This window comes from Cydia pomonella, chromosome 2 (assembly GCF_033807575.1).
Source record: "Cydia pomonella isolate Wapato2018A chromosome 2, ilCydPomo1, whole genome shotgun sequence".
In the NCBI taxonomy this organism is placed as follows: Eukaryota; Metazoa; Arthropoda; class Insecta; order Lepidoptera; family Tortricidae; genus Cydia; species Cydia pomonella.
Genome location: NC_084704.1, coordinates 13,802,360 through 13,814,619, shown reverse-complemented (window position 1 = coordinate 13,814,619; position 12,260 = coordinate 13,802,360). Strand labels below are relative to the sequence as shown.

Below are 12,260 nucleotides of genomic sequence, written 5' to 3'. Positions count from 1 at the left end.
AGAACTATTGCGAGATCATGACATCCGCGTTCAATTACTTCGAGTACCTGCCTAATACGCTCATTTCAAGTACTCCTCACACAATGCAACCTGCATTAGAACCTGCACGCACTTGCAGTCGTGTCTCTGCATATAAGATATCACCAATTAAATCGCCTAAACTCAAAATCGCTCTAAAAGCTGCTTATCGACTGCCAATACATTTTCCCAGATCTAGATTCAAACATATTCTGTTTAACTAATATGTGCATTTTTGAAGATCGAATAAGCGTAGATCAAGGTCGAGAATGAGTAACATTTATTGAAATTTTATTAAGTTACTTGGTGTATTCCCCATGTGACTGCCGCCTCCGTCCATGAGGCGGGAGCAAATGGGAATGATTTATATGAAGCGCCTATTCCTATCTGTGTCGGGCGGGGACAAATGGGAATACACCAGTTAATCGCTGTCAGGGGTCATTATATACAGGTTGCAAGATTCCTATATATGTATGCACACCTTAACTATCACCTCGCATTCGTATTAAACTATTGAAAACTGTCCTTCTGTATGTGTGGACTGTGTTGTTGCAAATTTCTCTTCGTTATATATTTTTTCATTATCCGAAAGAATATTGTCCCTACATTTCTGTATCGTGAGCTACATGTTCTTATGACACGTAAAAGCTTGTTGAGTTAAATATGTAAGTGTGTGGTGTCATTTTCAAAACACTGCTGAAATGTAGGAACGGTAGCATTGTACTCGTACTACGTATGCTATCCTGACCTTTAACAAGTGGGATCAGAACTTCAAGCATGTTTGAATTGTCTTAACTAACCATTTATCGTGTAACCCCTTTATTTCAATGCAGCTTCTATAGGATTGAGGATGTTTACAAGTTTCTGTAAGTTGACTTACAAAATATTATTTATAATATATTTCTTGAAACAATATCAAGTTAATAGCCAGGAGTAATAAATATAGTATATAGAAGCACTCGTTTCTGAAGAGCGACATTAATCGAGCGCGGCCTTGCCATGGATTAGAAGAGATTAATGCTAATTCATTGTAAGACTCGAGACGTCTTCCCTATGTGACGCTTGCAGTGCGCAATTAAATGCAATAAAACTGTGACATTTTAACATAACGAAGTTACTTAACATATGCCATTTCATTTTGATCATATTTTCCGTTATTGCTTATCATTTTGCTAAACCTAAACAAAAAAATGTTGGCATGGACGTAAAATAAAGATGAGAAGGCGTTCTTATTCTTCTATAAATTACCATTATTTCCTGGGTACACATGTTGCGGGTCTTTTTGTTTGAATCATAACATTTGCTCCCCTTCTCCACTGACATCCACCCGAATATCCTAAACATTAATATCAAGAGAAAAAAAAACCAATAGGCTTTACCACCAGTAAAGGCATGTCTTCTGTTGACGCAAGTGAACTGCGAACTTGACCTCAACTTGTCCTCAGAGTTGTCTATGTCTATGTCTACAAAGACAAAGTTTCTATTTAACTGCAACTAAAGCCAACAATCCGTATTCCAGACGAACCCGACCGACAGCCACCCGTAGCCATGTGGTCGAGCGTGGCGCGGCGCCGCACCGACCTCGTGCCCACGCTGCCCGCGCCGCGCGCCCCAGGTAGAGCCTACTCCATGACGCGGCTCGACAAGCTGCCGTCGCGCCCGCTCTCCGGCTCGCCCTCCATGCACCACCTCAACAGGACCCGTAAGACTTTCAGGAGCTGAGCTTTGCTGGGTGTGGACGCAGCTTCGCTTTGGTGACTGACGCTAGGGTAATAGGACGACGCTATGGGTTTTGAATCTTGCTTTGCTTTGGTGACTGACGCTAGAAAAAATAAACATATGCTTTGAGGGATGTGAAGTGTGAAGGCGTTGTGATTGCCACTTTAGTAACTGATTCTTAAATAACGGATGATCTGAAAAGCCGTACGCCTATTTATTTTTAATTTAATGTTATACCTACTCAAAATCATCAGTTCTTTCAACCATAGTAGAATGAGGGTCTTACATTTTTCCTATTTTCTTGTACCGTTCAATCGGTTACCATCATGCAATACGATTATAGTAAGAAAAAAAACCCAAATGTAATAGAAGAAGCCTGAGACTGTATTTTGGAAATTGACGCTATGATAAGGATAATACTTTAATTTAAAGCGTTGTTAGACGGGTTTTAGTGAGAGTCGCCAGAATAAAGTGATAAGGCGTTACAAGGAATTTGAAATCAATGTGACACTAGGATAAATCTTCACAAAGATGCTTTTTAAAACATTTCATAACAAGTTTTGGTTTGGTAACTAACGCTAGGATAGAACAATAATGGATTGAAAAGCATTTTTCATCCTGCTTCGCTTTGGTATGTTTGAGATGAGATGTAAAAACGTTAGAGATGCTTGATAATATTGATTGAAAGGTTCCTTGCCTTATTGACTGACAAATTGAAAGAATAAGGTGGCCCTTTGATTGGCTTGAAATCATTGTAAAAAGCAGTTCTGGATGCGCTAGGATAGAATGCAAAAATGCCTTAAGATCTCTTTCTAAAGACCTAAACCATCGCTTACTATTGTTTTGGATGAAATACTTCCTTGGTGTGATTGTATAAAAGCTTTGCTTTACTGTTAACTGAATAAAAGAAGTTAATGTATATCAATAACAGTATTGAGTCATTTCAGGTTCAGGAAACGAAAGGTTCAGGTTTCATCTTTCATCTCTTTTTTTCCATTGGTGTTAATGTTTCCCATCTTTCTTCTAATTCTTATGTTAAGTGTCTGGTGTCATTTAACTTCAAATTGTGGGTTTCTTCTTCAAAATTTGGCTATTGTAAATCCTTTATTGGTCACTTCTGGGTTGTTTATTCGGCACTTACACGGTGGGTACAAGGTGAGCTTATTTCTTTTACTCTTAATCCACCAGTCTTGAATCACGTAACTTCAAAACAAAGGTAAGTTGAAATCTAACTTATTTTAATATGTATGCACTGGGTTTGTGTACAGCACTATAATTGTATTGATAAAATTGTAAATAATACTCTAATGTCTAAATTAAAAAATATCCAAAATCGTTAGCCCGCTCCTCATTTCTTTCCTTTTCCACAATTTGATGCTACTATAAAAAAATCGTTTGATTATGTTTCAATTACAAATGTACATCATGTATATAAAAAATGTGCAAAGAATTGCAACTTAGCATTATCAAACATGCGTATGTAATAGTTATTTGTACAACAAGAGAACAAAGTTTGATATTTCTTCGATTGCTTGTTTTGAGCCCGAGCGAAAGATTCTACAGGGTGTTTATTTAGTCACCTGCAATAATAAAAACAAAATAGGATCACTCACTACGCTCGTGAATATACACCGTGTTTTTTTTGATTTGCGTTAATTTCGAGGGTGCATTCCTGAGCTTAAATTAAGTAACTTTCTCAAAGATACCGATATTCTAACTAACTCCATTTCGGAGATAATCAATCATAAATTTTTATATTATAAGGCCCTTACGAGCGTGTACACTTGCTTTAGGACCTGTTTACTTATTAGTTAGTGTTTAGTGCGAGTTCATACATTTGCTACTAAACGTACGTACTATCTCGGACGATCGATGTTAGAAATGACATTGATATGTCACAGTTTTCAATTGTTTGGTTGAGTTAAATGTAATGCCCGTGTTACAACAACGCTATATGCAACATTTAGTTACTTTTTATAAAAATAAAAATAGTAAAAAAAAAACAAAAAAAATTTTTTTTTTTTGAAAATTAACTATGCCATTTAGTTTCCTTAAACGTACTTACCGAAACCCCGGAGTTAACGCAATTCAATAAAAACACGGTGTATAGGTCATACTGAGCAACTTTTACTATGAAACCAACCCCGATATCGCGAAAAAAAAACTTACTCTCCCATAGAAAATGTCAAGGTCAGACAACAAAAACGCAATTTTTTTTCGCGATTTTGGGGTTGGTTCCATAGTAAAAGTTGCTCAGTATGACCTATATATTCGCCGCGTAAATTATTACAGGTAGCTAAATAAATATCCTGTATAATAGATTTACGTGCTCCTATTTTCTCAAAAGCGCAAGAGATGTATACATATATCTTTTCACCTCAGCAGTGAGAACATATTTGGAAGGGTAAAATACACCTTTAAAAATGTAATCCTTCTTCATCAACATTTCACTCATGTTTTCTTAAGGTATTCTAACAATTAAGTTTAATAACCGCAATAAAACACTAAAAATAACGAAAGAAATTTCAATAAAATAATATCCTCCTAAGGCCCAAGGTCCTAGCTATAGTATTTCTTCAGTTCGATGAAATTTAAATCATATTCAATTGGAACAGAGTCGCATTGTTTCGTTCAATTTTCAAACAACGCAAAATCAACTCTATTTCCTACACAATAGGTTCAAATTTCAGTTCAGTGGCAAATTTTGGATTTTTAATTTGTATGGCAGGGCATTAGGAGGTTGGAAATAACGAACATCAATTGACAGTTCAATCGACAACTTTTTTTTGTAGAAAAAAAAACTAACATACGGTCCGAATTTCGTATACCACTTTTGTCAACTATAGTAATAATCTTGGTATTTTTTTAAGATTGTTTTGATTGTACATACAGTTAAGTGTAAAAATATGGGTGCACACATCTTACTCAAAAATATGTCCTATAGCATCTTGTTCCAGTGTGATAAGAGCCTAGTACCATATTTATGAGACGATTCTCTCGATACATATTTTTGCAGCTGACTGTACAATAAAATACATAAAATATGGTGTTCTTATCATATTTTAAACTTTTTATTTCGTTAATTAATTATTACGAATGAATACTCGTAGTGTGTTTTGGAACGATGCGGTGTGACTTATTTTGGGGGTCTATTATAAACCGTTAATAACCGATGAATTATGTTTGTACTTTTTTGTCTCATTCTTTTTGCTAATGACGTGAAAGGGACAGAGAGAGAAAGAATCCAAATATTTCGAAATTGTATTAGGCCCCGCACTTTGAAATGACATTCGAATGTACGGGTCACTTGAACGTCTTTTTGTCCCACTCATTAAGTAAAATGCGTTTTTGCTCACTGTTTTTAAGCAGCAAAGTACCCTTGTTCGAGCTGCCAAGGTGAAAAATAAATCATTCAAACGGCTAGTCGCGCGCTTGTAAAGTGGCGGATTTGTCCATGAGCGACAATACTGGCGTACAATACCAACTCTAGGTTATGTGGGAACGCGGGTTCTTAATCCGCTATTCCTCACTAGTAATTTTAAACTTCAATAAAACGTGTTTCCTCCACTCCAAAAATCTAACCGCACAGTGTGAGGACACCGTGAAGTCCCTCTCCTACATCCTCTTCCTCCACCTGTTTCTCCTCCTATTGCCTATAACAAGTCGCAGCCTCACATGTAAATACGCCACAGAACCGCGCTCGGGCGACACGACGCCGGGCTCGCGGCCCGCCAGCGCGTTGTCCAACGCCGCGCCCGTGCTGCGCCAGCGGCCCGCGCGCAAGCCCCGCCCCGCCTCCATCGCCGGCACGGGGGTCAACACGCCTAGAGGTGAGCCCAGCGACCGGATCATGTCTCAATCTTGTTGTCGGTTTGGTACACAATACAGGACTGCGTTTACGACTAACATTCACAGAGTAGTCATTCAAAACTCACTTGTGGCAATAAAAACTAAATTTACTCTTTATTGTACGACAGTCCTGCATTCCGTCATTTTACATGTTAACATTTTATAATTGTGTAAATTAATCACCTATATTGACTTCATGTTTCAAGAGAGGCTAATCCTGCGTTGGATTTAGGTAGTTAAGTTGTAATTTAGATAAGTAGTTTAATTAAAGTTTGTGTTCCATGTTAGCTGTGCTTAAGCTTAGCTGTGTAAATAATACGAATGTTGAATGTTGCCCTGTTTAATTGTCAGTGTCTGAATGTTGTATTATTTAACAATACCAAGGTACCCAATAATTACCCCTTTTACCTATGTACCTGTAGATTTCTTCCGAAGTATGAAAACTGTCTTGATAATGTAATATAGTGCACTTCCTATGCACTCTGAATGTTGCCAATTTTGTGATTTTTTTAAAAGCGCATTCACTTCATGCGTAATAGCCCACATTTCACCGAGTAATTTAACATTCTTTAATACTTATCGGGTTTGCCGTACATCATCTCCATCTCGGAAAATATCATTATACCTAGTTGGTTACTAAATTGTGTTACTGCAATAATCTTTATCTACATAAAATATACGAACGAAAGTTGAATAAACTATGTATTAAAATGAACTACACAAAATCAGGAATTACATATGACAATATCATTCAAAATGGCCTCCTCTGGCCTTGACACAGGCCCTCAAACGACGAGGCCAGTCATCAATAGCGGCACTCACGATTGTCATGTCTAATTCCGTCACTGACTTAACTATGGCCCGCTTGAGGGAGTCAAGATTTGTGTGGGGCTTAGCACAGGCTTTCTCCTCAATAACCTGCCATATGGCATAATCCAGGGGGTTAAGGTCCGGGCTGGAGGACGGCCAGTCTTCGTGGGCAATAAAGTCAATTTTGTTCCTTCGAAACCAGGCTTGAGTTGTTTTTGCCTTATGTGCAGGAGCTGACTCCTGTTGAAAGACCCATGGCTGGTTTTGAAATAGGGTGTGGCTTAAGGGCTTCACTATTGGTTCGAGAACGGTTTCCTGGTAAACTTTGGCCCCAGTTTTCACACTTTTTTCACAGAAATGAACCTGTTTTAGCCCTGATTATGACACACCCAGCCAAATCATCACATAAGAGGGATGATGGCCTCGTTGCACTTTCGGAACAGCCGCAATCGCCTCTTGACTGTTTTTTGCATACACCCTGTCATTCTGGCGGTTACAACATTCTTCAATGGTAAAGTTATTTTTCGGTGGCCATTTTGTGCGTACCGTTCAATAGCACGCGACTTCTCTCTAGCCTCATAGTCTTTAATCGTCCATTAAGCAAATGACCCTGATGCCTGCGGTAAGCGTGTAGTCCAAGGTCTTCATTGATAACTTTTTTTAGGGAGCATCTCTTCACAGACATCTGTATTGCCAACAACTTTTGCTTCCGGACGGGGTTTCTTGCAATTCTCGCCTTCACTGCCTTTATTAGAGCTGGGGTCCGAACGGTGCGTGGTCTTCTAGACCTCTTGCGGTCATCGAAGCTCTGAGTACTATTGTATCTATTAATTGTGCGATAAACAAATTGTTTGTTGATTTTTAGGTTTTCAAGCAACTTCGAAATCATGTTTGGCGGGTGCCCACATTTGTGCAACGCAATTACTGCGATACGATTCTCTTTTAGGCCTCAATTCATTATAGATACGACGAGATAAGCGTTATGTGTGGTATAGAATTATAGCTCACAAATCCACCACATTATGATTTTTTTTAATTTTTCGGTAGCATTTGTTTTAACGGAAATAAAGAGGTTGCAAATCGAGTAACAGAACTTAGTAACCAACTAGGTAGATAGTACAACGGCTGAGATTAATATTAATAACATAATTGTAGTTTTAATTTAGATCTCATACGCGATGTTGACGATCATGTGGGCGGCAACTCCTTGCCGCGCAAACTGCGCGATTATCAATTTATGATTTTCGACCTACAGACCGAATAAGTTGAAGAACGGTTCAGTATACCGGGGAGTGAATATGCTCAACCGCTATCGTAGTCTATTTGCTATCGTATAAGAGCTAAGTTGACGGGTTTTTCCTACTGGCAGGTGGGGTGGACACGAACAGCCAGAGCGCGGCGACAACGCCGTCGGTGTCGCGCGACAGCACGGTGATGGCGGCCGCCGTGCCGCGCCGCGCGCAAACCACGCCGCGCCGCCCGCGCCCCGCCTCGCTGCACGCCTCGCGGCCAGGTAACGTTGTATAGCCACCCACAGGCGGGTGGACACGAACATCCATAGCGCGGCGACGACGCCGTCACCGCGCACCACATACCACGCCGCGCCGCCCGCGCCCCGCCTCGCTGCACGCCTCGCGGCCAGGTAACGTTGTATAGCCACCCACAGGCGGGTGGACACGAATATCCATAGCGCGGCGACGACGTCGTCACCGCGCACCACATACCACGCCGCGCCGCCCGCGCCCCGCCTCGCGGCCGGGTAACGTTGTGTAGCCACCCACAGGCGGGTGGACACGAATATCCATAGCGCGGCGACGACGTCGTCACCGCGCACCACATACCACGCCGCGCCGCCCGCGCCCCGCCTCGCTGCACGCCTCGCGGCCAGGTAACGTTGTATAGCCACCCACAGGCGGGTGGACACGAATATCCATAGCGCGGCGACGACGTCGTCACCGCGCACCACATACCACGCCGCGCCGCCCGCGCCCCGCCTCGCGGCCGGGTAACGTTGTGTAGCCACCCACAGGCGGGTGGACACGAACATCCATAGCGCGGCCACGACGCCGTCACCGCGCACCACACATCACGCCGCGCCGCCCGCCCGCGCCCCGCCTTGCGGCCGGGTAACTGTGTAATAAATAACAGCGATCAGCCGCCGTTTTAAAAGTACCTACCTATTACTTTTTTAACACGTGAACGTATTCGATACAAACAACGTTAACCATTCATTGACATAAAATATCGTAGACGCACAGGCACAAGAGAAAAAACCAAAAATATAATAGATACACCGTTGAAGTTGTATTTAAGAATCAACGACAAAAACACTCAAGAAAATAATACCCTATTTTAACGAATACAAGGATCAATTTCTTACGGAAGCTCGACTCGCTCCGGCGAAAGGGTTTCCATAGAACCCCTTTCGTTCCGGGGCTAAAGGTTCGTGTAAATAAATGTCAAATGCAAATTCCAGCGACAGCAGCCTCCACGCCTATTGCGCCGGGCGAGGGCAAGCCGCCCGTGCACAGAAAACCAAAGCCCTCCAAAGAGCACCCCAACCGCAAGTCCATGTCCGCGTCGCCCGGCCGCGCCCTCTCGCCTTCGCCCGCGCACTCAAAGGAACCAAGCCAGGACAAAGAAATTGTCAAGGTAACTATACCATCTTAATAGGGATCGAAACGTAATGGCGTGTTCTCCGACTTTTGTGTTTAGACATAGTTTGCTGTTGCACTACTTTCAGTGTGAGATAATTATAGTCGTAGTACTCATGGTGATGGATTTCGCCTCCGGCATTATAGCCAAAAGCAGATAAAACTAGTACAAAAGTTTTTAAGTTTATTAACAGACACAATACTCGTAATTAAACTATAAGGCCGCGGGCCGGGAGCATATATCATCATTCATCTCATCCCGGCTGCTACTTTGTCAGATGATAGTCTAAATGTCTAGTGCTATCATGAATTAAAACAATAGTCAGCCGGTTGTATCGCGGTGGAAAGACCTTCAGTTGACGACATGAACATGAAAAAAAAAAATCAGCCATAGCCTCCTGATTGATATTGTGGCAGATGATAGTTTAGATGCTATTTTAAATGTTAAAAAACACTCAGCCGGTTGTATCGCGGTGGAAAGACCGTCAGCTGTTCATATGAACATATACCGCCTTACCACGCATGTCCGCAAAGTATGCGTAATGCGTAATCCGTTTATTGTAACGCGTGATGGAATGCGACATGCAAAGTTTCATGATTTTGTTATCGCTATCGTAAAAAGCTAAAGCTTATTTTTTACACGTTCATGCGACCAGCTTACGTTCTTTCCACCGCGATACAACCGGCTGATGATTTTTTAATTCACAATTACATCTAAACTATCATTTGACAAAGTATCAAACGGGACTTTTTTACGTATTTTGGTGCCGATTAGTCGTGGAAATCTGTTCCTGGCTCGCAGTCGATATTATTTATTATGAAGGTGATTACATAATCACAGAAAGACACATTTAAGAAAAATAGTGGCAAACATTTTCTTGTAGCAGTAAAATACGTTCTGTAAATGTAGCTACTAAATAATCACATTCATATTTGCAGCAAAAGCCAAGTGATAAGAATCACGTCGACGCGCACGAAGTGAGTCAAAAGCTGGAAGCGTTACAGATACAAAATGGAAATGAAAATGCCAGACAGCCACTACACGATAAGGTATGACTTTATTCATTGGTGTGTAAAGAGCTGAATAAATCAACATCAGTCAACAGTTTTGTTGAAGTAAACTTAGTAGATTTATTTTATTTGCTTCTTTTTTTCTATAGGTTAATGAAAACAAAGAAAATCTGAATATAAACATAGTCAATCCACCGGTTGCGGTAAATAAAGTAGAAGAGGCCAAGCCTGAAATAGTAGAAGTACAGAAGCCAGTCGAAGTGCAGAAAGTAGAAGATAACAAACAAATTGTAGATGAAATGAAAGAAATTGTAGAACAAAAGGTAGAAAAAATCGCAGAGAAAGTAGAAAAAGTAGAGCAAATAATTGAAAAGCCTGAGGAAAAGAAAGAAATTGTTGTAGAAAAGAAAGTCGAAGAAAAGAAAGAAAAGTCAGACGAGAAGAAAGTTGAAGAAAAAAAAGAACCGTCCCAAGAAAAGGCTGAAGAAAATGAGATGACAGGTAAGTAATATTTACAGAAATATTGTTATTAGTTCTATAGGTTTTATGCTTGAATTTAAACGCTACTTATTAAGGATTTTACGCTGTTTCCTACAAATGAGAAGATATCTAGTATCTACATCTCGCAACGCTCTTTGGAAAATCCGTCAATATACAGGGTTTTTTTTCAACTATTAGCATGTAAGACATGAATGAGACTGAACCATTTTTAACCGACTTCAAGATTTCAAAATAGGTTATCAATTCGGTTGTATTTGTTTTTTGTTTTTTTTTTTTTTTTTTTAATGTTTGTTACTCCATAACTCCGTCATTTCTGATCCAATTTTGAAAATTATTTTTTTGTTTGAATTTATATATATACAGATTGGTCCCGTTTTTGTCAAAACTCAGTTCTGACGATGGGGTCCATAAGGAATCGAGGGAACTCTTCAAATGTGAAAGGCATACATATAGTGATTTTTGTATTTTCTTTAACAAATCAAGCATTTACATTAAAAAAAATGACATTTGATGAAGTGGAACTGCTGATGATAATCAGAATGGAACTCTTCAACGACGCATAGGACACGTTTGGCGATTTGTCCTCTTCGCTGTGTTTGTTAAGCAAATTAGATTTTGAAGATAAATTTTTGTCAAGTTCGAGTTCTGACGATGGGGTCCATGAGGAATCGAGGGAACTCCTGTTAAATGTTAAAGGCTTATAGGAAGCGTGCGTGAACTGTAGGAGGCGGCACAGGAGCCGTCAGATTTTTGGCGCGAGGCGTAAATGTGATGTTTATTGTTCCGATGTAGCCCACTATAGTGAGATTTTTCTAACATCACATATTTGACACATGACATTTGATGTTTGAAGTGATGTGGCTAAGACAACATAATATGTCAAATCCAGCAATCGGATCGATTACAGTTATGATTTGTGAGATCGAATCGATTACCTATATAAAAAATCAATATTAGGAACCTGCACAGCAGTCATACATGCAAATTATACTGCTAGTGACTACTTAGTATTAGCAAAATCAGGCATTTTTAGATCCAAAGTCAACTAAATTCAAATACAAGCAAAGTCAAAGTCCAAAAATACGAGCCAAGGTAACCAGATGTGAAAGAGAAGAATCCAAAAATAAAGCCAGGTGAAAAATACGAAAAGAAACGGAATATGCGCACAGTAAGGCGGAGAAACTTCGACAGACTGCGCATTTGACATTTGACAAACGAATGATTTTGACGTCAAATTTGATCCGCTCAGAAATCGACATATTTTTTGCAAATCGTACGGTAAAGATCTATTATTATAATGGATTTTTAAAAGTATTTGTTTAAGTTAATGTTTTCTTAGTTATAATACCTTATTTTTGTATTTTCTGTAGGTTATAAATATATCGATTATCTTTAACTTACGAATATGTTACCCGAATCGAAAAAAATGATTTGACCACAACGCTGGTTTTAAAAAAAAAGACCCTTAGGACGTAAACGTTTGTGCAGTGATTTATTATTGTTAAATACTTCAGATATACGATGCGAAAAAAATAACTATAAGCATAATTACATTCAAAAAGTGAGTGTAGTTTAAGTGGTAACGAAAGACATATTATAATTGCGTGGTTTTGTTTTTAATTATGTGAATGGATCATACACATTTACATTATATGGGTGCTGTCATGTGTCAAATATGTGATGTTAGAAAAATCTCAC

General features: G+C 39.7%; 1 protein-coding gene across 1 annotated transcript in view; it reads left to right on the top strand.

Moving 5' to 3' along the window:
• The window catches only part of LOC133530336 (calponin homology domain-containing protein DDB_G0272472), a 61,900-nt gene that overhangs the window by 38,592 nt on the left and 11,048 nt on the right, over nucleotides 1–12,260 (top strand). Inside the window, exons 6-12 of the mRNA XM_061868248.1 lie at nucleotides 852–884; nucleotides 1,538–1,720; nucleotides 5,430–5,567; nucleotides 7,766–7,909; nucleotides 8,873–9,048; nucleotides 9,990–10,100; nucleotides 10,211–10,562. Of these exons, the coding sequence (XP_061724232.1) occupies nucleotides 852–884; nucleotides 1,538–1,720; nucleotides 5,430–5,567; nucleotides 7,766–7,909; nucleotides 8,873–9,048; nucleotides 9,990–10,100; nucleotides 10,211–10,562 (1,137 nt within the window). The remainder of the gene's footprint in view (nucleotides 1–851; nucleotides 885–1,537; nucleotides 1,721–5,429; nucleotides 5,568–7,765; nucleotides 7,910–8,872; nucleotides 9,049–9,989; nucleotides 10,101–10,210; nucleotides 10,563–12,260) is intronic.